The sequence below is a fragment of the Aulonocara sp. 'chitande type north' Nkhata Bay genome, linkage group LG2 (assembly GCF_057382095.1).
Source record: "Aulonocara sp. 'chitande type north' Nkhata Bay isolate Kocher_YH1m ecotype deep benthic linkage group LG2, A_spYH_male_GT1.1, whole genome shotgun sequence".
Classification (NCBI taxonomy): domain Eukaryota; kingdom Metazoa; phylum Chordata; class Actinopteri; order Cichliformes; family Cichlidae; genus Aulonocara; species Aulonocara sp. 'chitande type north' Nkhata Bay.
This window is the reverse complement of record NC_141345.1, coordinates 13,721,879-13,749,500: the sequence shown is the minus strand read 5'-3', so window position 1 is coordinate 13,749,500 and position 27,622 is coordinate 13,721,879. Positions and strand designations below refer to the sequence as shown.

Sequence of the window (27,622 nt, the reverse complement as noted above, 5' to 3'; positions counted from 1 at the left end):
GTGACAAAAAAAGGAGCATTTGTGGAGTTTGTTGCTCTGTGGACTCAGTAACACTGTGATGGAAACAGCGTCCATGAGACGGATCATAATCCCATCCACAAACTAAACTCACTTCACCTCACTGATGTTGGCATGTTCCAGCAGGTCACATAAATGAGAACAGGTGAAACTGTCCTCATTAGACATAATGAAAAAAGCCCAAAATCATTCTGCTACGTTCCTGCTGCAGACACAATCTAGAGCAGGGGTGGGGAACTCCAGGCCTCAACGTCCTGCAGGTTTTAGACATGTCCGCTGATTTAAATGACTAAATGACCTCCTCAACATGTCTTTAAGTTCTCCAGAGGCCTGTTAATGAAGTAATCATTTGATTCGGGTGCACCAAGATCTAAAACCTGCAGCCCCTCAAGGCCTGGAGTTCCTACCCCCTCCCAGACTTTCTGTGACTGAAGTAAAAATGAAGCCATGTGAATCCTGCCTGATCACAGCAAGCCTCTGACGAGCTCCTGACAGGAATCAGTTGTGTCAGTCATACCTATCTATTACTTGAGTTTGTCAGCCATCTTCAAGGTTTCTTTTCCTGGAGTGAAAGTGCGTTGCTATGAATTCTGGGATGTCATGGCTGCTTCTCTGGTCATAAATGAGCGACACTGTAAACATGCTGTGAATAAAAGGCTCGATCTGCATGGACATGTGCATTTACCTGCAAAACCACAAACAGGCAGGAAACAGACCTGAACATTTTATTATTTTCACAATAAAAGCTTCACATAAACAGCCATCTACTTCCTGTCTACACACTAATTAGCACAAGGCTGCCAGCAGTGCTTTCTGGTATTGTAGTGCTGAAGGTGAGCCGGTGCAGAGGGAGTGCTCAGTTCATGGCGAGGAACATCCAGCCGGGCCCTTCAGAATCTGTTTTAAGGCCTGGCCTTCATGAACGCCATCAGGAGAACGCCTAGCAAGCCGGAGCACCTGGACACAGAACAGGTAATAAGAGAGAGAGACACCTGAATACAGCACAGCTGAGACCATCTCACAAAACATACTCCCTGAAGTACTTAAAGAAATGTTTCTGTCTGTAAATCAAACTCTGGCCCCGCCTCTGCCTCACCTGTCTCGGTGTCACACCCGTCTCTGGACTGACTGGACTGAATTTTTGTTCCTCTTAAATTGACTAAATTCAGTCTTTGGAGTCACAGGTGAGTCTGTACCTGTCAGGCGTTTCTCCGTGCATCAGTACAAGGAAAATCTAACAGATAGGTGAAGCTGATACTCTGATCGCACCTGCCGAGTTCACACAAACTTCCTGTGAGTCTCGTCACTGTGTGCAGTTAACTTGATGTGCATTCACCTGTAGCTCTAAGTGGAGGTGAAGGTCATGTGATCCACCTGGTTCATCTTTATGTGGTTGTCGAGGATCTGAAACATTTCCTGGATGTTCGGGACGTAACCAGACTGAAGCTTCGACCACAGGGGCACATCTGAGGGGACGACAGAAAGCGTTACACCAGGAAATGAGGTCAGAGGAATGTCCCTACCTGATCTCCACAAGGAAACCTGGGTGTGTTTGTACAGTTCAAAAATGACCTCTCACCTCCTGTTTAGGAGAAGGTAACTCAGACTCGTATGGTGAAACTACAACATCCAGAGGCAGGCCGCACCTCTTACTTCCCCTTGTGTTCTGAACTCGTCGTCATCCACAGTTTTAAAGAGGCGGGCGGCACGATTCATTGAGTAACTCAGATTATAACTTTATCATTTAAAAAAAAAAATCCTCGATTCTTCATTTAACGGACGGCACTTTAATAACAACAACGTACTTCTGATCTGGTTTCTCTCATATCACGTCATTGTACACACAATTAATAACAAAATAAATACATTAATCTGCACACCTTCATCATTTTGATTCTTGAGTTTATTCAAATATTTTTAATGGGCGGGAATTGCACAGCGATAAGCATTTCGCCGTATGTCACACAGTGCATGATATGTGACCAATAAACTTTGACTACAGACTACAACAGAAGTGTGTGAATAATAAACTGTGTTAAACCTAAAACACTGATAACAGCAGCACCGATGATGACGCTGGCACAGTTTAATGTGGAGGCGGAGTCTGTTTATACAACGTGAAGAGCAAAGAGGCAGAGGCGTTACCGACACAGTGAGCTTAGGTGGGAAGAAAGAAAGCACAGCCTCCGAAACAGCAGCGCTGTTCCTGAAGTCACCATTAAAACCTGGAAACAGCTGACCAACGGAGAAAAGCAAACTTTGTAGCTGCTCCACCCATCGCCGTTTAGTTTACAGAAAAATCTGCAGTAAAGCTGCAGAAGTAAGGCTACATCAAAATTTGCAGATGAATTGTTAACGGAGTCTGATATAATGTTTAATTTATAGAGCTCGCTGAAGGCTGACGGCAGCCAGCCCACTCTCCAGTGATCCCTACAGGGCTGAGTCTAAAGGGGGGCATAGAGTGTCCTACATCATATTTACCTCCAGGCTTTGTAACATTGTTTTTCAGATTTAAAGTGGAATAAAACTATATTGGACAACACGCAATGTGCCTCCTCGTATCGGTCTGAGCTGCCTCACCGCTTTCGGACAGACACTGTAAAACCCGATCGCACACTCGATTATTCTGGTTTACAGGCCTTCATCACTCTCTGAGCTGATACTTCCAGCTCAATCATGAACCTTCTTAAGCAGATTAAGATTCCACACAGGAACAGATCTCTCCTTTCACAATAAAAGTCCTTTACATAAATATAAAAGTTGTTTGCTGTTTTATTATATTTACTGTACAAACTACAACTTGATGTTTAATTACTGCTTACAGTGTGAAAATATCTTGGTTTACTATATATAGTAAACACACCCCAGTTCTTCCAGTTATTTATCACAATTCATGTGTTTCAAGTCCAGTGAATAGGTTGAAATGGTACAAAAGTGGTAAACTGCCAAAGGTTAAAAAAAAAAGGTAAGGTTACCCAAAACTGAAATGTAATGTATACGTCAGAATTATACAGAAAGGCCTTTTTCAGGGAACACAACATGAGTTAACAATTCAAAGCTGTTCTGCAGTATTGGAGGTTGATCAGCCTTGAAAGTTGGTGCTACTAATTCCTACAGGTGTTCCAACTTGTCTGGATTCCGTCCCCCTCTGTCTGCATGAAGCAGTGTTGGAGCACATTGTGGTACCATACCCTCATGGGCATCAGCTGAACAGTACTGTACTGTAGTGTGTTGATACAAACATGGTGAGAATAACAGTGGAAGAGACACAGACCATCATAACACATAAATGTCGATCTGTCCGACAGAGAAACTGCAAAGAAAGTCAAAGTGTCAGTGAGTCCAGTTTCCTTTAGCATCGAAAGGCTCAGAAACAAACTGTGACAGGAAGAGGTCTGCAGACCCAAAGACACGACTGAATCAGAGGACACGTTCCTGAGAGTTAACAGCTGTGATATAGGCGACTCACAGGACAACAGCTTCAAGCAGCTTAATAGTGGTCGTAGTGAGAAAGTCTCAGTTTCAGGTGTAAAGAGAAGGCTTTGAGCTGCAGGTTTGACAGGACGAGCTGCAGCAAGAAAGCCAGACGTCAGAATAAGACAAAGAGGCTTGTCTGGGCCATGAAACACCGACATTGCACTACTGAAGACTGGAAGAAGGTATCATTGACTGATGGATCAACATTTGGACTCTTCGTTTCATCACTCAGGATCTTTGTGCGCCGTGGAGTAGGTGAAAGGATGGTTCCACAGTGTGTGGCATCAACATGGAGGAGGAAGTGTGATGGTCTGGGGCTGTTTGCTGGATCCAGGGTCGGTGACTTGTACAGAGTGAGAGGCTCCCTGAACCAGAACACACAGCACTCTGCAGCTCCATGCAGCACCCTCTGGTATGAGGCTAGTTGTGGTGTTCGAAAACGTTTGACAGGTAGTGCATTTTATAGATATTATAAGCAGTTTTGGTCAAGTTACTTGAAAAAAGTAATCAGTAACTAATTACTTCCCCCAAAAAGTAATCCTGTTACTTTACTGATTACTTATTTTCAAAAGTAATTACTTAGTTACTTTTTTAAAAACACAATTTACAACCTGAATAGGTGATAAAGCGATAGATCTTTCAGCCCAATTCTACTTTTTCTGCAATTTACTGTTACAAGTAATGCATTATTGCCCATCTCTGATTATAAGAGGGTTTTTTTTTTGTTTTTTAGAAAAACCATGAAACTCTGCGTGATTTCAGAAAAATCACACCATGGAGCCCTGCTCTAAGAAATGGTCACAGATTTAACTCCATTTGTAAAGCTGATTTAACAAATAAGTGTTCATAGTTTTTAGTGTTTGTGTAGCATCACCTAGTGCAAGTGTGTTTCGGAAAAATACACTGCTCAAAAAAATAAATAAAGGGAACACAAAAATAAACATCCCATATCTGAATGAATGAAATACTCTTAATACTTTGTTCTTTACATAGTTGAATATGCTGACAAAAAAAAAAAAAAAAGTCACACAAAAATTATCAATGGGAATCACATATAGCAACCCATGGAGGTCTGGATTTGGAGTTAGGGCTGCTCGATTATGGCAAAAATGATAATCACGATTATTTTCACTGAAATTGAGATCACGATTATTTGACGATATTTATTTAACCCTTTAAGACCTACTATAGAACCAAGTCCACCAGAGCTTATATTATTTTTTTTTACATGCTGTAGTGCCATTTGTGGGAGCATTTCAAGTTGCTATACATCAATACAACTGTTATAGCCCATATTTTAATAATATGTATGCATTAAGTCCATAGTAATTGATAGTAATTGATTTCACAGAAGTGTGATTGGTCTTGGAGTTACATTGTGTTGTTTAGTTGTGTTCCCTTTATTTTTTTGACCAGTGTAGATTGATGTGTATGACGGACCAAAAACAGAAGCCTCCAAGGAACAAATGATATACTTTCAGGAAACCTTATTTCCCTGTGTTGGTTTATAACTACTGTTGGCAAACTGCTGTGTAATTAGGTGTATGGGGTCCTCTACAATTCTTGTGGCTTTGTGGATGCAAAAAGTGTCCGCGATGGAGGAAAGAGAGGCTCCAATGATCTTCTCAGCTGTTCCCACTATCCGCTGTAGGGTGTTAAGATCCGATATGGTGCAGTTACCACACCAGACAGTGATGCAGCTGCTTAGGATGCTCTGGAAGTACCTCAGTAGAAGGTGGTGCAGCATCTGGAACACTTAGCCTCATTTTTGCTTTTAGCCCTAATGGTTTCCGCTCAGTTATCACTTATCACTTCTGTCACTCGTTAGCTAACCTAAACTAATTTAGGTCTGTTAGCAGCAGCAACCAATGAAACAAATGACATCACTCTGTAGGGCTGTGCGATATGACCAAAATCTCATATTCCGATATAAGACATTTATCGTCCCGACCACGATATAAAAAATTTAACATTTTCTGTAAATTCTGTGATTCTTGGGCAGCTCGACTTGCGTGAAGTGTTTCGAGCTGGGTGTCCTTTACCTGGAATCCAGTATTTTAACTCATGCATGAAACTATACATTTTTAGACATAGATTGTAAAGGCCGCCCTTCTCTTTGTGAGTGTTTATTACACGGCATGTTGCGGGGAAAAGCTTGTTCTAACGTTTGAGTCTGAAGTTTATTTTTTAGCACCTGACGGCTCTTTTTGCTTCTCATCCGTAAACACTCTGCATACAGCGGAGCCACGCGATGGTTTTACCGTCATTGTTGCTAACGACAGCACGTAAAAAACAGGCGCTTGTCCGTCCATAGTGTGGTTATATTAAATATAAGAGAAAGAGAGAGCTTTAAGAAATTAATATAGTCACTACAGTGACCATAGAAATAATGAAAAAATATTGCTGTAAACAGTTTATTTTGCGACACCACGAAACAAATGATAGCGTGATAGGAAACGATAGATGTTTTTATATCGTCATCGAACATTTATGGACGATCTGAGAACTGTCGACATTGCCTGGGACGAAGCTGAAGCAGTCGCTGCTGACCGACATCGATGGAGATCACTAGCTGCCCGATGCGCCGCTCGGCGTAGGAGGAACTAAGTGCTAAGTGTGCATCCGATATATATCGTTATATTGAACAGCCCTATCTGTGAATGTTTTTTGTTTTTAAATCAAGCTTCACATACAGTTTGTTTGAGCAGAGCTCCAGGATAGAAATTAGACTGAATACATACATGTTCTCTTTAATAACTCACACAAAGAAAAGAGTGAGAGATCATGTCTAAGACATGTACGCAGAGCTTGCTGTCAGAGTGACAGGAAGTATGAGCACTTTCATATAAGTAAACAACAAACTGGGTTTCTGGTACAGATCAGGCAGCATTACAGCAGGATGTGAGGTCAGCAGTGATGTAATTGGTTATAGTAAGAAGTGCTGTTCTGTTTCTGATGACTGACAGTTTATTACTCTGAATACTTTGACTTTAGTGCAGACAAGCGTCCAGGAAGACTAGCAACCACTGTTGTGGAAGCTAATGGGGTTCCTTATAAATAAACAAATAAACAAACAAGCGTGAACTACTACAGTAATTTGAGTTGTAGTACTGAAACTGTGTCACAAGCATGATGTTAACACAAAGGTCTGGTCCAATCAGAACTCACCATTTAGTGTGACCTCAAAGGCTCCAGTGGACAGGAAGTGAGTCTCCATCATGTTACAGAGGAAGAAGGCCATGAGGCAGGAGAAGATCTGCAACAGAAGCACAGTGTCCGTTACCATGGTAATCAGTAAACAGCACCCATTACCGTGGTAACAGCAGCAGGATAGGCGGACGATTCTACAAGCTAGCGCTCTGATCACACCATAACCTCAGTCATCAGTCTATTCATGAGTGTTTTTCCAAGGTCATTTAAATCATTCCTCAGTTTAAATGAGCTACACTGACAGCCTGGAGAAACAGGGATTGGTGAGATTTGGCCTGTCAAGCTCCTTTTCCATTACTACCTACTGGGATCAACTTGCCACGACTCGGAGCTCATCTACAATCACTCAGCCTTGTGTACCACAAGGCTGTGTGATGAGCCCTTTCGTCTACTCCCTCTTCACCCACGACTGCAGACCGGCTGATGGTTCCAACACCATCATTAAGTTTGCAGATGACACCACGGTGATTGGCCTCATCAGTGACAAGGATGAGGCCGCCTACAGGGAGGAGGTGGATCGTCTGGCTGAGTGGTGCGACAGAAACAACCTGCTCCTTAACACCGAGAAGACCAAGGAGCTCATCATGGTCTACAGGAGGAATGCTGACCCACATCCACATTAAGGGGACGGCTGTGGAGCGTGTGAGCAGCTTCAAGTTCCTGGGAGTCCACATCTCCGAGGATCTCACCTGGACGACCAACTGCTCCAAGCTGGTCAAGAAGGCTCACCAGCGCCTCTTCTTCTTGAGGACTCTGAGGAAGAACCACCTGTCCTCAGACATCCTGGTGAACTTCTATCGCTGCACCATCGAGAGCATCCTGACCAACTGTATAACAGTCTGGTACGGGAACTGCTCTGCCTCGGACCAGAAGGCGTTGCAGAGGGTCGTGAAAACTGCCCAGCGCATCGCCGGAGCACCACTTCCTGCCATAAAGGACATCTACAGGAAGCGGTGTCTGAAAAGGGCTGGGAAAATCATCAAAGACCCCAGTCACCGTTCACATGGACTCTTCACCCTCCTGCCCTCTGGGAGGCGCTACAGGAGCCTCCGGACTAAGACCACCAGGTACCGGAACAGCTTCTTCCCCACAGCTGTCAGACTCCTGACATCTGACCCACGTTAAACTCAAGGACTGAACACACACACACCCACAATGGACAACTGTACCCTCAAACACACAATAATAACATGGACTGAACCACCACTCACAACCACTAGCACTTTATATAGCCTCTGTAGAAATTATCCACACCCTCACTTATCTTAACTGCACTACTGTATAGCTCTGTGTAAATAATCATTCTGTACATTTGATAATTTTTAATCCTACAACTGTTTACAACTTGCATAGTTCCCATTTCTGTATAGCTGTATATCTCAGATTTCTGTATAGTTTTTTTATTTCATATTTATATCCTGTACATAGCTTGTACTCACTACAGCCTGTACATACTTATAGTTGTACAGTATTCATAACATACTTCACACCGTGTACATTATAACATACCACAATAGACCCATTTCTGTAATATACTTACATATCTATATTATTGCTAATATATATTGTAATATATCTATATCATGGCTAAAGCACTTCTGGATGGATGCAAACTGCATTTCGTTGCCCTGTACCTGTGCATGTGCAATGACAATAAAGTTGAATTCTAATTCTAATTAAAAAAAATATATGGTGGTTTAGATTTTCGTGAGTGACACACTCTCAGACTCATCGAACGATACTACTGACCAGCCAATCAGTGGCATGCAGTCAGACGATGTCACATTTTAGTACCTGCCCGGATCGATTGGAATCCTGGGAAAGCAGTTACAAAAAAAAAAAAAAAAAAAAAAAAAAAGTACCAGGTGCTGTGACCTGATGCAAAACCCGGCAAACAGTGATGAACCGTGCAGAGTTGATTTGAGCAGGCACTAATGGAAAAAGAGCTTCAGAGTTAAGAGACTTGAGCTCACCTGTTGGATCCATAACCAGCACTGATTAGTGCATCAGATAGCACAGCGACTATCTGGCTCTTTGGATAAGTTATACTTGCAGATGTTTGAAGAATGAATGGAGAGCAAAGGACTCCAGTAATGTTTTTTTCACAGCAGGTGGGCATGTTCCAGTAGCTCTGATGTCACGGCAAAATGTGTAATAGGCACGCTAGTCCACTGTATCCATTTACACACCCATGTAAAAATTGGATTACCAGCAGGGGGAGCTAATGTATTTAAAGTCAAGTCAGTAGAGAGCAAAAAACATTAATTCCAGGGTCCTTAATCAGCAAAATCCATTATACTATGCTAATATGTATTTCCATGTAAATGTCTGTATAAACACGTTGCTGTGATTATATTCATGTTGGCTTGAAATAAAACGTCTCCTTCTGCTGGTACTACAGATTACTGCAACTTCTGCAAGCGTGTACATTTCACATTTTGGAGAGGCAAAGCGTGACATGGAAACAGTGGACGAGCGTGTTGATGGAATGGTAGATTTACTGTCATTAGTAAGTCCCACCTGAAACAACAGTGTGGGTGGAGTTTGCCTGTATGTGTCATCAGTTTGTGATTAAACATTATCAGTATTGAACAGCGGCTCAGGCAGCACCAATCAAGAACCACTAACAAACAGCCAATCACGGAGCTATGCACATGTGCTATCTGCTAAGTGCTGGTACCTTGTTGTTCTGACTCCAGGTCCAGGCAGGTGGCGTCTGGAGGTGGAGAAGCGAGAAGGGGTTCTGACCACTGACGATAACCAAAATGGAGAGCAGCTTCAGATACGAGATCAGCTGAGCCGCACACCTGACGGGAGGAGGCAGGTTAGACACAGCTGTAGAGGCTGGGGACAGAGTTTACAGACGGAGCACCTCACCTGCTGAAGCCAGTGGGAGGGTAGTTCTCGCCTTGGATGCGGATGTCCGGGTACACCTCACTGATGGCCTGAGAGTAATCCTGGAAGACTTTACTGTAACCTCAGGAGATACTGAAAGAAGCACATCAGTTAGGTGATTATAATCTGTCACACTTACACACACACACTGTCACACACAATAACATTAGCCGATCAATTATCAGGTGTATTTTTTTTATTTTCCCGAAAGACGGACGTTGAAGACAAGAACACCTGCCTTAAGGTGTCCAATTAGATGGTCAGAAGCGAAGCAACTCGAACTTGATCAGCCAACAAAATCCGGGTAGTCTCCAAATTCCAACCGACCAAATGAGCAAAGTTGGGTTACCCGAAGCTCGTTAACGACAAGTATTCACCGCTAGTTAGCGCTGGCGCCGTAGATCACGCTAACTTAACTCGTATTGTCGATGGTTTGTGTTTAGATTTTCACCCACCCTGTCTTTAGTTTCTCTTCACCTCGGTCATTCTCACGGATGCTCACCGCTAGCCTCCGTTAGCTTCTGCGTTAACTCACCAGTACTGGAACCGCAGTACGGGGCCGCTGTAGATCGCCGCCTTAGCGGGCTTTCCCGGTTCCGTGTCCGGGAAGACGGCCGGGTTGTCGGGTGGTTGGTGCCCACTCTGCGAGCTCGACCTTCCGACATAAATGTCCCGGAGGGTGAGCGCCGTGAAGAGGAACAGGGCCACCAGAAGGCCAGTCTGGCTGTACTCCGCCATGACTGCAGTAGTCAAACACAGGAATCGGAAGCAGAACTACATTCGCTGATGCCACGCTTCCGCTCTGCTCTTTCACATTAAAAGAAACGTCCAGCGGGAAAAATGACGGGTTTTGATACATATTCAGCGGGCTTTAAATATTTTGATTGGAGCGATAAAGCTGGTTCGTGTTTAGATAATCTGAAATTTTTTTATCTGAAACATCAGCGGTGCGGTGAAGGGGGGGGGGGGTTGTTTTTTTTTTACTCATCTATAATCACATAGTGACGTCACATTCACCCGACACAAAGTGGTAAACAGTGTAACGTCATAAACGTGGGACACAGCGTAGCGTGTGGTTGGAGGCGCCAAGGTGATAGAACAGATACAAGCAAATAAAATCGGGGATTTAATGATTTATTCAGCCTCTGACCCCGAGCACAGAGCACCTAACGGCTGACGTCACACAGGTACGTTTCCGCTGTACGGTCATGTTAAAGATTGCAATATCGAAGAAAAGAAAAAGGAGGTGTGATTCTGTTCTGAATGATTCAATATGTCGCTTGTCTCTGAGATTGTCATTGTTATTGTTCTAAATAAAGTTCATTAAAAAAAAGATGCAATATCGAGCTGTTAACAGGAGAACGCATGAGATGTCTTTAATTAATGTAGGGGAGAGTGGGGTGAGTTGTGCCAGTTTTTACTTAAAGTGATTTTAAAGCGACCGTAATGTCCAACTAAAACATGTACACATATTTCAGGATGTTGAGCAGTAAAAATGTTCTGACATGTTCAGAACAAAATGACATTCAAATGAAGACGAAATTAACTGCAGTTGTCTTCACAAATCTGGCCTACTCCATAACATCCCAGCTGTTGATGCTACTCACTGCTCCCTTCTGACTCTACCACCAAGTTTTTGTGATGCGGTTAATGGTTTTATGCACATTTTCTCTATGGGAAATAATTATGAATATTCTCTATTACTTTTTCTTAATAAATGCACACTTAGCCACACCTGCTTTTGCATGTGATATCCCTGCCAGCTGGATCAAAATCTAATTTCTTTGTGCATGAACTGGCTTTTGAGTATTCACAAAGAAACGAACATATAAAGGCTGCTAGTGCCTTTTAGATGTTGTGTCAAAGACTTGATGGCATTTCCATCTGTAGCATCCAGCCGAACTGAGAAGGCCAGAACTGATGGTTGTTGAATGACTTTTATTATTCCTTGCCGTGTATCAGACAACGAACCAACGTAAGAGCTTATTCCCCTGTCGACTGTAGCTAGAGCCATTCATTTTTCTACTATTGTTTTTCTCTCCCTTTTCTCCATTATCAGTAGTTTGCAGTTTTCTTGCGTCTTTTGTTACATCAAGCTAGTTTCCGTTTGCAACATTCACGTCTGGTCACACAGTAAGTTACTAAATCAAAAGCACAAACATTATATTACGTTATATTATATATTAGCTAGCTTTACATATTCACTTTTACACCATCCATCTTCTTCTTTTCCATGTATCATTTTAATGTCATCCTGGATGTTGATCTCCCTCGCCACCTGACGAATGGACTTCCCTTCTCCACCTCATTCACTCAGTAAACTCTCTCTATTATAACTCTGTGGCATGAGGGTCTGTTTCTGTTTTTGGTCTGAAATTAAGAATGTCACAGTGGAAAACTATAAAAATACAATCTACAGTTACAATAAAATAATATGTTTAAAATATTCATAAGTGTGGCCCCTTGGCACAAATTACCCCAACAACACCATTTTGAAAAAAGGCATCATCCAACAGTTTTGAGTATCGACTCACAGTCTAGCTTACCAAATCTCTAACACATCTGTGAAATGTTTTCAGACTTTTCTATAACTGTTCATACGCAACAATCAAAAACCAAATCACCCCACTTTCCCCTGTGCCAAATAATAGCAGCTGATCTTCACAGCTACCTGAGGAACAGCTGAGCTGAACTTCCTCCTGACATGAAGCTTAATAAACAGAAACAGGCAGTTTTCTCTTCTTCTCCACACAGACTGTGACAGTAAAACACAAGTTTTTGTTTAACTGGTGTGATCCGTTTACATATTCCACTCTCCGTGATCAGCAGGTGTTAAACAGCTGACAGGTGAACAGGATGTTTGCAGGTAAACTTGAGGCTTTGTCTGTAGCGTCATGAGGAAAATGTTGGCTTGTTATTTAAGTTACAGAAGGACAGAGGTGTGAGACTAGGTGGAAGACTTTTTGATTTAAAAAAAAAAAAAAAAATTCAAATAATTGAATTGTGGTCTGATGAGAATATTGTAGAGCTGGGCGATAGAACGATAACGATATGTATTGCGATATAACTTTTTCTTGATAGAAAAATTAAACTATTGCGATAGACCTTGCCGCTCTTATCCTCTTAAAAAAAAGAAAAAAAAGAACAGCCAATCCAAATTAAGTAGCGCAGAGCCGAACCAATCACAGCCGCAGCGTCACGTGACGTGAAGTGACTTGTTACGTACAGCAGCCAGCCACCGTACCGCCCGGGTAATGGAGGAAATGAGTTTGCCGACTAGAAAAATCAACCGAGCGTGACCACGCTCGGAAGAGAAAACAGATGATGGTTCCAATGCCGGAGAGATTGTCGAACGGAAGAGCCATAGAAGTTCCATAGTGTGAAGGTATTTCGGCTATTTCAAGTCTGACAAAAAACAGAGTAGCGTTCACTGTAAATTGCTCAGGCTATGTCCACACGTACCCGGGTATTTTTGAAAATGCAGATTTTTTTCTATGCGTTTGCACCTTTCGTCCACACGTAAACGGCGTTTTTGGTCACTGAAAACGAAGATTTTTAAAAACTCCGGCCATGGTGGATATTTTTGAAAACTCCGTTTTTGTATTTACGTGTGGACTAGAAAAACGGAGAAAACACAGCGTCAAAAATGTGCGCATTTTTTGACGTCACACTGTGTGCCACGTTATTGTGTCGGTGAAATAAATTTCTACAATACTGTTACTGTTAATTCTACTCTCTGCAGTGTTTAAATGCTTACATATACACACAGTTACTGTCCCTCCACACATACGACCCGGTTCTGCTTTTATTAGTGATGTGCGGATCGATCCTGAAATATCGATTCCTCCGATACCAGTCATTTATGTTCTAGAATCGATTCTCACATTAAAATATTGATGTTTTTAGTAATTTAGGGTTAATTTGTAGTTTATCATTAACAGCAACACAGTGGAAAGAAACTATAACATTCGGATTGTCTACATTCAACAGCTACAGTGGGGCAAAAAAGTATTTAGTCAGCCACCGATTGTACAAGTTCCCCCACTTAAAATGATGACAGAGGTCAGTAATTTGCACCAGAGGTACACTTCAACTGTGAGAGACAGAATGTGAAAAAAAAATCCATGAATTCACATGGTAGGATTTGTAAAGAATTTATTCGTAAATTAGGGTGGAAAATAAGTATTTGGTCACCTCAAACAAGGAAAATCTCTGGCTCTCACAGACCTGTAACGTCTTCTGTAAGAAGCTTTTCTGTCCCCCACTCGTTACCTGTATGAATGGCACCTGTTTGAACTCATCATCTGTATAAAAGACACCTGTCCACAGCCTCAAACAGTCAGACTCCAAACTCCGCCATGGCCAAGACCAAAGAGCTTTCAAAGGACACCAGGAAAAGTATTGTAGACCTGCACCAGACTGGGAAGAGTGAATCTACAATAGGCAAGCAGCTTGGTGTGAAAAAATCAACTGTGGGAGCAATCATCAAAAAATGGAAGACATACAAGACCACTGATAATCTCCCTCGATCTGGGGCTCCACGCAAGATCTCATCCTGTGGGGTCAAAATGATCATGAGAACGGTGAGCAAAGATCCCAGAACCACACGGGGGGACCTGGTGAATGACCTGCAGAGAGCTGGGACCAAAGTAACAAAGGTCACCATCAGTAACACACTACAACGGCAGGGAATCAAATCCCGCAGTGCCAGACGTGTTCCGCTGCTGAAGCCAGTGCATGTCCAGGCCCGTCTGAAGTTTGCCAGAGAGCACATGGATGATACAGCAGAGGATTGGGGGAATGTCATGTGGTCAGATGAAACCAAAGTAGAACTTTTTGGTATAAACTCAACTCGTCGTGTTTGGAGGAAGAAGAATACAGAGTTGCATCCCAAGAACACCATACCTACTGTGAAGCATGGGGGTGGAAACATCATGCTATGGGGCTGTTTTTCTGCCAAGGGGACAGGACGACTGATCCGTGTTAAGGACAGAATGAATGGGGCCATGTATGGTGAGATTTTGAGCCAAAACCTCCTTCCATCAGTGAGAACTTTGAAGATGAAACGAGGCTGGGTCTTCCAACATGACAATGATCCAAAACACACCGCCCGGGCAACAAAGGAGTGGCTCCGTAAGAAGCATTTGAAAGTCCTGGAGTGGCCTAGCCAGTCTCCAGACCTCAACCCCATAGAAAATCTGTGGCGGGAGTTGAAAGTCCGTGTTGCTCGGCGACAGCCCCAAAACATCACTGCTCTCGAGAAGATCTGCATGGAGGAATGGGCCAAAATACCAGCTACTGTGTGTGCAAACCTGGTAAAGACCTATAGTAAACGTTTGACCTCTGTTATTGCCAACAAAGGTTATGTTACAAAGTATTGAGTTGTATTTTTGTTATTGACCAAATACTTATTTTCCTGATTTACGAATAAATTCTTTACAAATCCTACCATGTGGATTCATGGATATTTTTTTTTTTCCACATTCTGTCTCTCACAGTTGAAGTGTACCTCTGGTGCAAATTACTGACCTCTGTCATCATTTTAAGTGGGGGAACTTGCACAATCGGTGGCTGACTAAATACTTTTTTGCCCCACTGTACCCTCTTTGCCCTCTTCTGCCTTTCATAGTCATGTGCGAAATACGGCTGTATAAATGGCTCGCAGCCCCTTGGCGCGCGCACTCACAACAATAGCTGAGCCTAATTGTGCAGACGTATTTTACCTCCACAAATAGCTGAGACATGGTTTGCGATACATGTGGCAAAAAAGTGCTCCAAGAGTGAGGTGTTGTGGCTATACTTTCCCAACCTTGAGACCTCAGAATTAGGGAGACAATCAAAAGGGCACATTTTACAGGGTTTATTTATCAGATAAAATACGTTAAATGTCACCGAAACAGCGGGGGTGTCCAAATTCAGAGGCTGCTTCCACCTGAGGACCCGCCCTTCGCGGTCTAAAGAAAGCCGGGTAGTACGTCTTGAGTTCCCTCGGTGGAGTGAAACTCAGCCGTCTGCTCCTTGCTATCTAAAATATAACCGGGCGCTGGCATAAACTCTCAACCGTCTCACACTTTCTTTAATTAGTTTTCTGTTTGATGTTTATTCAGCAGTGTGAAAACCCCGGAGGAACACACCTGTGGGATTAATAAAGTTAAATTTAATTTAATCTAATCTAATAACTTTAATCTCAGCCAAACCGATTTACTCACGAACAAACAAAACACTGAAAAAGCCAAACAATAACATTTTTAAGTTATCACAGTGACTTATATATCATATTTAACCCAAGTAGTGAAAGCCTGCGGGGGTTTGAAGACGATGTGTTGATCGGCTCAGATATTTGAAGTTTACACAGCTACATTCTCACCTGAAAACATGTTAAAAGTTGGGTTTTTTTTGCGACCCAGAAAGAGAAAGAAGAGTAATATTAAAACTAAGTAGCTGCCGCCATTGTTGGAAACTGGAATTGGCTCGGCCGCGCTATGAATTCTGCAATATGGTTTTTCAATTTTGTTGTCCAGGTGGAAATTCGGGAGAATGGTGGCTCCGGGATTCTCCCGGAAAAATCGGGAGGGTTGGCATGTTTGGTTGTGGCAACATCACTAACCTTGTCAAACACCTCAGAGTAAATCATATCACAGAATATGAGGCGCGTATGTTGAGACGAACTGAAGAGGAGGAGAGGGACAGGTGCTGCTAGGGCGAGACACATGTCTCTCACAGAGTCCTTTAGTGCTGCAGGCAGGCAACGTGTTCAAATAGCGCATAACTTCAGTTTTTTTTTATTTCTATATGATGAACTCTGCATTATTAAGTGATAAGAACAAGTAATCTGATGTCCTGTAATCATTATGACGCTATAATTTGAGATAAATAAATAAAATAAGTTTTTTTGTATAAAGTATCGGTATCGGATCAGTATCGTCGATACCACCCTGAAAAGTACTTGGGATCGGAAAGGAAATCAGTGGTATCGCACATCACTAGCTTCTATGCCCCAGCTTTGTTTACTTTTTCCCACCGAGGCTTCTAGACTTCTGATTGGCCAACATTTCTGCACGGTTAGAAATCTAGCTCCACCTGCTGCTTTGGCATGTTCATAGCAGCGTTTTCCTTCATTTCTGCCTTTATGTGTGGACGGGATTATTTTTTAAAACGAAAACGGAAAATCTCCGTTTTCAAAAATGCCCGTGTATGTGTGGACGTAGCCTCAGTCTCTGACTTTAAGCGCTAATTCGTCATTCGGCTTTTGTCAGACTAAAGTAAAACTGTTTGAAAAGCTCAGCTATACAACAAGGAGAGATTGAGAATTTCCTTTTAGTTCTCAGTTTATTTGATATTGACAAAAGTTAGTCAATTTTGTCTGTTCTTCTGTAAAACAAACTAAGATTTATTTTTAGAATTAATATTTTGTTTCTAAGTGGAATTGACAATTTAGTAGTCTGTTTCGTTTGTTCTATTTTGAAACTTAAACGCTTCAGCGGCTGCCTTTTGTGTAGTTTGCAATATTTGCCTTTATTTATCTGAAAAAGTCTCATGTTCCTTAAGTACATCTACCCTGTTGAACTTATTATGGGAAATAAATATTTAAATAAAAACAAGCTGCTGATTATTTCACATTTCACTTGTGAGCAACAGCACATTTAAATCTTACAAATATAGTTATTTGGCTTATATCGTGATATATATCGTTATCGCCTGAAATGAAAAAAACATATCGTGATATGAAAAAATCTTATATCGCCCAGCTCTAGAATATTGATATGGGTATGCATTTGAACGAGCTGGACATGGAGCCCATTTTTGTCTTGTCAAACCTCATGAACCAGAGACAGAGACGACATCCAGTGAAAACGACGCAACATCTGCAACACGGAGAGAGCTCACCTGGAACACCGATCACACTCACGTTTGTTTGTTGGCAAACAGGTGAAGTCCTGAAATGTTTCTGATCTCTGAGGAAGGTTTCTCATCGATAAATCGATCACTGCAAAACCTTGAGCTCACAGTTGCTTCACCAATTGTAATAACCTGTAAATAATCTGCTCATGATGGAAGATGAAGAGGAGTCTCATCCTTCCCTTCAGCGTGGTCTCCTACACATGGACTTCATATTTCACTCCATCCTGGTTCCTGTTGCAGTCATATGATATTTTACGGCCGTCCTTTCTGTGTCATCATTTCAGGCCTGTGAGGGTTACCATGTTAAGTGTGGGGGGCTCGTCGAGGATCTTCAGCCTTCCCATACGAGGATTCTGCTCAGCTGTGATCTACAGGAAGTCACTTCCACCTGTCATCACCTCTCCTGGCAACTACCTCCATAGATCAGGAGGGGGGGCACACGTGTCAGGTGTGCGGGCCCTGTCAGGTGGCAGCAGCGATGCTGCAGGTGGGTGGTACAGCAGCCTGGCGGACTCGACCCCAGTTCACCTGTGTGAACAGCTCCTGGTGAGCGTACAGGAGGCGAGCGGGTTGCCATGGTGGTTTAGCATCTGCGTAGCGACGCTGTCAGTGAGGACGCTCGTCACTCTGCCGCTCGCTGCCTACCAGCTGGTTGTCATCTCTAAGGTCAGTGACGCAGGGCTTCACATATAAGATAAGATAAGATAACCTTTATTAGTCCCACACGTGGGAAACTTGTTTTGTCACCGCAGAAAGTGGACAGTGCAAAGTTACATAGCAAAAACTGGAGAACACTGGAACACAATAAGAATAAGGTACTGTACACAACTGTACAGAATAGAATAAAATACTATATACAATAGGATAAAAATAGAATACAAATGCTTTATACAACTGAGTAGAAATACAACTTTGTTGGAAAAAGAGCATTGCACTTAGTCTTATTGCACATGTGTGGATGTGTGTGTTTGATCAGTTGAAGTCTTTGTTGTGGAGTCTGATAGCAGTGGGGAGCAAAGACCTGTGAAATCTCTCCGTCCCACATCGTGGGTGCCGCAGCCACTGAAGGAGCTGCTCAGTGCTGTCAAAGTCTCCTGCATGGGGTGGGAGATGTTGTCCTACAGGGATGACAGCTTGGCCACCATTCTCCTGTCACTCAACACCTCCACTGGGTCCAGAGGGCATCCTAGAACAGAGCTGGCCCCTTCGGATCAGCCTGTTCAGTCTCTTCCTGTCCCCAGCAGAGATGCTGCCACCCCAGCAAACCACACCGTAAAAGATGGCTGAGGCCACCACAGAGTCATAGAAAGTCTTCAGGAGTGGGCCCTCCACTCCAAAAGACCTGAGTCTCCGCAGCAGGTACAGCCTGCTCTGCCCTTTCCTATGGGGGCGTCTGAATTATGAATCCAGTCCAGTTTATTGTTCAGATGAACACCAAGGTACCTGTAGCTGTCTACAGCCTCAATGTCCATACCTTGGATGTTCAGTGGTTGCAGTGGAGGATGTTTGTGCCTGTGGAAGTCTACCACCAGCTCCTTGGTTTTACTGGTGTTGATGTGGAGGTAGTTCAGCTGGCACCAGTCCACAAAGCCTTGGGTCAGTTCTCTGTACTCCCTGTCGTCCCCATCAGTGATGAGGCAGACTATTGCAGAGTCATCAGAGAACTTCTGCAGGAAGCACTGGGTGGAGCTATGGGAGAAGTCTGCAGTGTAGATGGTGAAGAGGAACGGAGCTAGAACCGTTCCCTGTGGGGCCCCGTACTGCAGACGACCCTGTCCGACACACAGCCCTGAGTTCTCACATACTCTGGTCCGTCGGTGAGGTAGTCCAGAATCATGTGGTGAGGTGATGATCCACTCCAGAGTTCTCCAGCTTGTCCTTCAGGACCGTGGGCAGAATGGTGTTAAAGGCACTGGAGAAATCAAAGAACATGATTCTCACAGTGCTACCAGCGGTCTCCAAGTGAGAGAGGGAGCGATGTAGGAGGTGGATGACGGCATCATCCGCTCCAATGCCAGGCTGGTAGGCAAACTGAAGTGGGTCCAGTGATGAGCTCACAAGGCACCGAAGCTGAGCCAGGACCAGCCGCTCCAGGGTCTTCGTCAGGTGGGATGTCAGAGCCACCATCTTGTACAGTGGGGCAAAAAAGTATTTAGTCAGCCACCGATTGTGCAAGTTCCCCCACTTAAAATGATGACAGAGGTCAGTAATTTGCACCAGAGGTACACTTCAACTGTGAGAGACAGAATGTGGAAAAAAAATCCATGAATTCACATGGTAGGATTTGTAAGGAATTTATACGTAAATTAGGGTGGAAAATAAGTATTTGGTCACCTCAAACAAGGAAAATCTCTGGCTCTCACAGACCTGTAACGTCTTCTGTAAGAAGCTTTTCTGTCCCCCACTCGTTACCTGTATGAATGGCACCTGTTTGAACTCATCATCTGTATAAAAGACACCTGTCCACAGCCTCAAACAGTCAGACTCCAAACTCCGCCATGGCCAAGACCAAAGAGCTTTCAAAGGACACCAGGAAAAGTATTGTAGACCTGCACCAGACTGGGAAGAGTGAATCTACAATAGGCAAGCAGCTTGGTGTGAAAAAATCAACTGTGGGAGCAATCATCAGAAAATGGAAGACATACAAGACCACTGATAATCTCCCTCGATCTGGGGCTCCACGCAAGATCTCATCCCGTGGGGTCAAAATGATCATGAGAACGGTGAGCAAAGATCCCAGAACCACACGGGGGGACCTGGTGAATGACCTGCAGAGAGCTGGGACCAAAGTAACAAAGGTCACCATCAGTAACACACTACAACGGCAGGGAATCAAATCCCGCAGTGCCAGACGTGTTCCGCTGCTGAAGCCAGTGCATGTCCAGGCCCGTCTGAAGTTTGCCACAGAGCACATGGATGATACAGCAGAGGATTGGGAGAATGTCATGTGGTCAGATGAAACCAAAGTAGAACTTTTTGGTATAAACTCAACTCGTCGTGTTTGGAGGAAGAAGAATACTGAGTTGCATCCCAAGAACACCATACCTACTGTGAAGCATGGGGGTGGAAACATCATGCTATGGGGCTGTTTTTCTGCCAAGGGGACAGGACGACTGATCCGTGTTAAGGACAGAATGAATGGGGTCATGTATCGTGAGATTTTGAGCCAAAACCTCCTTCCATCAGTGAGAACTTTGAAGATGAAACGAGGCTGGGTCTTCCAACATGACAATGATCCAAAACACACCGCCCGGGCAACAAAGGAGTGGCTCCGTAAGAAGCATTTGAAAGTCCTGGAGTGGCCTAGCCAGTCTCCAGACCTCAACCCCATAGAAAATCTGTGGCGGGAGTTGAAAGTCCGTGTTGCTCGGCGACAGCCCCAAAACATCACTGCTCTCGAGAAGATCTGCATGGAGGAATGGGCCAAAATACCAGCTACTGTGTGTGCAAACCTGGTAAAGACCTATAGTAAACGTTTGACCTCTGTTATTGCCAACAAAGGTTATGTTACAAAGTATTGAGTTGTATTTTTGTTATTGACCAAATACTTATTTTCCTGATTTACGAATAAATTCTTTACAAATCCTACCATGTGGATTCATGGATATTTTTTTTTTTCCACATTCTGTCTCTCACAGTTGAAGTGTACCTCTGGTGCAAATTACTGACCTCTGTCATCATTTTAAGTGGGGGAACTTGCACAATCGGTGGCTGACTAAATACTCTTTTGCCCCACTGTAGCTGTTGAAGGTCATCTGTGCAGTGTCATTGCAGTAGTTACCAGAGTCACCTCACAATGACAAGGTTGCTGCTTCAGCTCGTTCTTCCTGTGTGATCCTGTTTCTGGCTGTAGGTGAGGCGGATGAGTGCAGAGTGCAGACTTAAACATGTTTGATGGTTTAAAATACTTTGAGTGGTCAGTAAGAGGGGAAAGGTCTGTCTGTGTCCACAGACTCATCCAACATACTTAATGCTGGTCACATGATCTCAGGTCAGAGTTTGAGGGTCTCATGATGTTTTTGCCGCTTCTAATCCATCTTTGTGCTTCTAAAAGAAAATCCAGCACTCCCACGTCTCTACATCTGACCTTAAATCAGACTGTAGTTTGTCCTCAGAGAGAAGAAATATTTCAGGAATCCAGACATTTTTCCCTCCCCCTTCTCTCCCACGAATTCTGTCCTCCTCGTCCTCCTCCTCGTGTCCTTTTAAACTGAAATGAAAAAGGAAGCCTCTGAGAATCTCAGCTGACACATCAGCTTTTAACCGCCTTTAAGTTACTTTACTTTACCTCATCATGTTTTGGAGGAATACTCTGCAGCTGCCTCTGAGTTTATCTAGTCAGAAGCATCCGTTTATTTAAGGTGCTTTTTTCCCCTGTGAGATGTCCCAAAAAAGTTCCAGTTGGTCAGAGCAAAGATGTAAGCTTTATCTAAAGCAGCCCCTTAGTTCCTGCAATGAAAAACCCACAAAACTAACTATTATTAACCAACCCCCCAGAATCTAACCATAGTAACCTTCAGGTGATGTGCAGGTGGAGGCACTACAGGCTGAAATCTCTGAGCTGGCCAAGAGACTACGCTATGAAGTGTCAGTCACAGCAAGAGAGAGAAGCTGGACGGAGAGAGAGAGCCGGTGAGACACAACTAACAGACTTAAAACAACAACAAACAAATACATTCAAAGAAACAAAAAAAAACATCCAATAGACAGCATACAACCAGTCAGTCTGTCCTCCTGCCAGGTTCCAGTTCAAGAAGAACCTGCGGCGGATCGTCTCTCAGCTCTACGTCAGAGATAACTGTCACCCCTTCAAAGCCAGTCTGCTGGTCTGGGTTCAGCTGCCACTCTGGATCAGTCTGTCTCTGGCCCTCCGAAATCTGAGCCTGGATCAGTCTGGTAAGAACCTGGACCAAATGAAACTAACCTAACCCAGCCCAAAATTATGAGGTAGGATACAGTACTGTGCAAAAGTCTTGAGCCACCCCTCATGTCTTAAAATTTTTGACTTTCCTGTATTTTTGTTAAGTGCTCTTGTGCGATAGTTCTCTTACGCGCTCATTCTTTTCCCTCCCTGCGACGTACAGCAGCTGGAGCTTCAGCTAGCAGACATACTGCGTGACAAACTGCACACAAACAGGCTGATATCATGAATAAGAGACAAAGAGAAATGCTTAAGGCACAGAGAAAAAAACAACTGAAACAGGCTGCATAATATATTTACCTATATGTTTGCAAACTTCGAAAAATTGGTGAACCTGCTCAAGAGTCATGCATAGTACCGTGACTTTTACCTGGTCCAGGATGTAGTCTACACCACTCCCAATCCAGGACCTCTGTTTTTCCTGCAGACCTGCAGGGGGCGCTGGCAGCAGGAGGTGCTCTGTGGTTCCCTGACCTCACCATACCGGACTCCACCTTGATCCTACCTGTCTGTCTGGGACTCGCCAACCTGCTCATCGTAGAGGTCAGTTTGTCAGCAGTATGTAATTAGCTGATCAGTGGTGTAATCAGTCTAAGCTTCCTGTGCACTTCTTCTTCAGGTCTTTTCTCTGCAGAGAGTCACAGCGTCTCGAACCCAGCGACTGGTCTTGAACACCGTTAGAGGATTTTCTCTGCTGATGATCCCAATCGCTGCCACGGTGCCCTCTGTGAGTTTAAGGTGTAGTCCATCACATTGTCTGCCTGAGGTCTTAGACCAGGTCAGAACAGCCATTTGACATTCAGGAAAAAAGTTACAAGCTGAAATTTACAAAAAAAAAACCATTTTAATCATAAAACATGCGTACTACACCTGCAGGGAAAATAACCTTTACACATTACAGCCCACTTAGACATGTGTACACCTGGACCGCCCTCATTTCCCGACCACTACACGTCCCATTCAACCTGAACAAGAACTTGAATTTGATCTGTGATCAAATGGGACACCATGGGACACATGGAGACTGAGTCTTATTCATTCACACAGCACAAATATGCAGGTGATGAAGGTGTAGTAAGCTGGTTAACATGAGACAAAAATGGCATTAAATAAATAAATAAATATAATTTTATTTATATAGCACCTTTCTAGACAGAGTCACAAAGTGCTGCACATAGGATAATAAATAATAAAAGGGTAAAACAGACAATATAAAACAGTCAGAAATTTAACCAAAAACAGTCTTAAAAAAGGTGAGTTTTGAGTTTTTTAAAAACAACTACCGAGTCCACAGATCTTAATGTATGAGGGAGAGCGTTCCACAGTCTCGGGGCCACAGTGGCAAAAGCTCTGTCACCCTTAGTTCTCATCTTAGTCTGTTTTATAGCAAGTAAGCCCTGATCAGATGACCTCAGGGACCTGCTAGGGATATAGGGCTGTAGCAGATCGGAGATGTAGGCTGGTGCCAGTCCATGCAAGGCTCTAAACTGAACCATTGAACTGGTGGACAGTAGGGCTGCTCGATTATGGCAAAAATGATAATCACGATTATTTTCACTGAAATTGAGATCACGATTATTTGACGATATTTATTTAACCCTTTAAGACCTACTATAGAACCAAGTCCACCAGAGCTTATATTATTTTTTTTACATGCTGTAGTGCCATTTGTGGGAGCATTTCAAGTTGCTATACATCAATACAACTGTTATAGCCCATATTTTAATAATATGTATGCATTAAGTCCATAGTAATTACATAAATTGCAAAAAAGTGCAATAAACTACAAAAAAAACTGAAAATTGCTTTTGTTTTGTTTACATATATTTCTACTTGGAGAAATTTAAGAGGTTTATCCCTCAAAACTTTAAATACAATAAAGTTGCAAAAAATAGTTTCCCACCACAGGAAATTTATTTTGAGTGTCTTCATAGTTTTATTTTGGAGATACAGCAATTTTTATATACACTGCAGGAAAAACAAAAAACAATCCTATGATGCAAATTTGCAAAGAAAACAGCAGGTGCATCATTTCACTGTGGGAAGTGTTACGAACAGCTGATTGGAACGGCAAAGCGTGTTTCTGGAATATTATGTTTTTGTTCCTGCAAGCGCTTTTTATGCAATTTTTGCAAAGCTATATGTGGAACGAAACCGTGACCGAGGACAAGCTGATGGCATAAGATGTAAGTACAACTCCTCCGGTTTCATATGCAAAACAAATTATTGCGCTAGCTTACACGGTTCAGGTTCTACAGGGATTTAAAAATAGTTACGCAAAACGGAGCGTGCTGCTCTGACCGGCTTTAAAGGGTTAACAATGACTTTAAAAAAATAATATAAAATAGTGTGCAACACCACTGAAGTTTTTTTTTTTTTAAACTCTCTTTTCAACCAACGGCAGTCACTCTCCAAATAACTTCTGCTTAGCTTTCCGAGCTTCCCTCGGGTCCTCTTAATCAGCGGTCTCCAACCTTTTTTGCGCCACGGACCGGTTTATGCCCGACAATCTTTTCACGGACCGGCCTTTAAGGTGTCGCGGATAAATGAGGGAGGGGCTAATAATCGGCTCAGTCATTTTTAATGATCGTTGAAAGCCCAGATCGTAATCGTGATTAAAATTCGATTAATTGAGCAGCCCTAGTGGACAGTTATAAGTATTTGGGGGTTGTTCTTGATAAGACCCTGTCCTTTGAGTCACATCTTGCTGCTACAGTGAAAAAGGTTCAACAAAGACTGTACTTTTTAAGGAGGTTGAGAGGTTTTAATGTTTCATCTGAAATGATGACTCTTTTTTTTATAAAAGTTTTATTGAATCTGTTTTAACTTTCTGTATCATTGCTTGGTACGGTAATATGTCCCTGAATAATAAGACCAGACTTAACAACCTGGTTAAAGTGGCTGGCAATATTTCAGGGAGGTCTCAGGTCCAGGTTGTGGACTTTTATAACAGGCAGGTACTGAGGAAGGCGACCTCTGTCCTGTTGTGTTCAGGACAGAGGTCCTGAACACAACTCTTTAATGATTTTCAACTGCTTCCATGAGATCGTCGTTATAAAGTGCCTGCAGTGAAGACAAAGAGATATAGATTGTCTTTTGTACCTAGTGCTATTATCATAGTTAATAACACTAAACCATAAGTGTTGTTGCCATTGCACATTGCACTTTTTTGATGAAAAATCTAGGTTGTTTTATCAGGCTTATATTATTTTGGTGAGTGTATGTGATGTGTTGGTTGTCTGTTTGTTTGTACGGACATACTGCAAATCAATTTCCCATTAGGGACAATAAAGTTACCATTGACCATTGAAATATCAAGACCAGGACCTTAAAATGTACTCTAAATTCAACAGGAAGCCAGTGTGGCTGAAATAGCAATGGTGTCACATGTGAATACTTGGAGGATCTTGTCAAAAGTCTAGCTGCAGCGTTTTGCACAACCTACAGATGATCCAGAGAACCTTTGCTTAGACACATAAACAAAGAGTTACAATAGTCCAAGCGTGAGGAAATAAATGCATGTATAGCTATCTCCAGTTCAGGGCAAAATAAAATAGGGCTTAACTTAGCCACATTTCTTAAATAATAAAAACAAGACCAGACCAGAGAATTCACATGCCCATCCAATGTGAGAGTCGAGTCAAAAGTGACAACTAAATTCCTGATAGAGGATTTAACATACACAGGAAGAGGACCAAGGGCTTTCACTATCTGGGATACAAATCTGTCTGGAGCACATACGAGGACTTCAGTTTTCCCCTCGTTGAGTTGGAGGAAATTTACAGCCATCCAACGTTTGATGGAATCTAAGCATTCTAAGGCATTCTTCATCCTTCACATCAGCTGATCATGAGTGTCATAGCCCCGCCCTCTCTGAGCCTGATCTGAGCTCTAATTGGCTTATATCTCTTACAGGTAAAAGATTATTATGGCCACTGAATGGTTTAGGTGATTAAGTTGATCTGTATATAAGTGAAAGTTTTTAATCTCTCCACAGTCTGTGAAATGTCGGTACTGCCACCTACGAGCTTTACACTGGTGAGCTCGTTCTCCCGACATTTGTGAGTGAAGCAGCATTTGCCTCGTTTCCTGTTCATAAACACAGCTCTGACTGAGGAATGTTTCATGTTCAGATCTGCCAAGTCAACGAATGTTTGAACGTGTTGAGTCGCTCCCGCATTCCTGTCAGGTCATCAGATTAAAGTGTCTGTTCAGGGTTTTATTTTGAAAGAATGTTCCTGTGTATTAATCAGATTAAGGTGTTTTATTCTGAAAGTGTCTCACTGTGTCTCTCCTCACAGTCCATGGCTCTGTACTGGTTTGCTTCCAGTCTGGTGGGATTCAGTCACAACCTCCTCCTTCGCTCTCCTTCAATCTGCCGACTCTTGCAACTGTCGACTCCTCACTCGACATCTCCATACAGAGACCTACTGACCGCCTTCTTCGCCAAATACCGCAAATGACCGCGCTGTCAGATAATACAGCTGCAAACACCTACAAAACAAGTTGAGGACAGCAAACTGACTCAGTTTAATATTTACTAGCTGCCTGGGTCCACCTGATGGAAAAAAAAAAAAAAACCAAAAACAGCTGACTGTAACTTCCTGTCAGAGTTTAAAGTCCTATAAAGTCAGATAAACGTCTGCGATGATGTGATCACCTCAGATATTTAAAGTGTTTGATGTTAATCTGAGATGTGTCTGTCTGGTCATAAATAAAGTCACTTCAGACTGTGAATGCTCTGTGTTCAAGTTCATCTCTGAACAATAACAGTGAATGCATGATCTTTGACCGCCTGTTTATTTTCCCACAGACACTCTCTAAACTTAGAAACCGTTAAAGAGGAAGGATTACAGATCAGCTACTTATTGATCAGATGTTTCCCGTATTTATACCTGTGTGGATCAATAGTGTCTTCTCTGATTCTTCTGTCACACAGTGTGACACAAAGTGGATGAGCTGTTGTGATACTCTGCACTTGTCCCAGAAGTACTGACTTTGTCTACATTATTCTTTCTATATATTTATTTGCTATGATTTGCTATGCACTGACTCTCCTGGCTTTGTTTGTGTGAGCATTCAGTCGCCTGAAAAACAAACAGCCAGCAAATTAAAGCAAATACTCCGTTACATGTTGTTTTATATTTTATTATGTCACAGAATTAAGTCATTTGTTTTCTTGTTTTCAATCTGCACACA

The 27,622-nt window shown here is 42.8% G+C and overlaps 2 protein-coding genes across 3 annotated transcripts; one reads left to right on the top strand and one right to left on the bottom strand.

Moving 5' to 3' along the window:
• Positions 1-729: 729 nt before the first annotated feature.
• On the bottom strand, positions 730-10,383 carry selenot2 (selenoprotein T, 2). The gene is made up of 6 exons (XM_086305208.1): positions 10,136-10,383; positions 9,583-9,693; positions 9,386-9,512; positions 6,664-6,751; positions 1,355-1,484; positions 730-975 (listed from the first exon to the last, which is right to left on the bottom strand). The coding sequence occupies exons 1-5, from the start codon at positions 10,336-10,338 to the stop codon at positions 1,363-1,365; spliced, it is 651 nt and encodes a 216-aa protein (XP_086161334.1). The 5' UTR covers positions 10,339-10,383; the 3' UTR covers positions 730-975; positions 1,355-1,362.
• Positions 9,426-27,622, top strand: cox18 (cytochrome c oxidase assembly factor COX18). 2 transcript variants are annotated; one of them, XM_086305198.1, is made up of 7 exons: positions 9,426-9,715; positions 17,787-18,168; positions 22,034-22,134; positions 22,244-22,398; positions 22,851-22,966; positions 23,043-23,150; positions 26,725-27,622. In XM_086305198.1, exons 2-7 carry the CDS (start codon positions 17,803-17,805, stop codon positions 26,884-26,886), a joined length of 1,008 nt encoding a protein of 335 aa, XP_086161324.1. In that variant the 5' UTR covers positions 9,426-9,715; positions 17,787-17,802; the 3' UTR covers positions 26,887-27,622. The 2 variants fall into 2 exon arrangements, with proteins under 2 accessions (XP_086161324.1, XP_086161319.1); XM_086305193.1 differs by lacking the exon at positions 9,426-9,715 and adding an exon at positions 10,571-10,787 and having other exon boundaries at positions 26,725-27,620.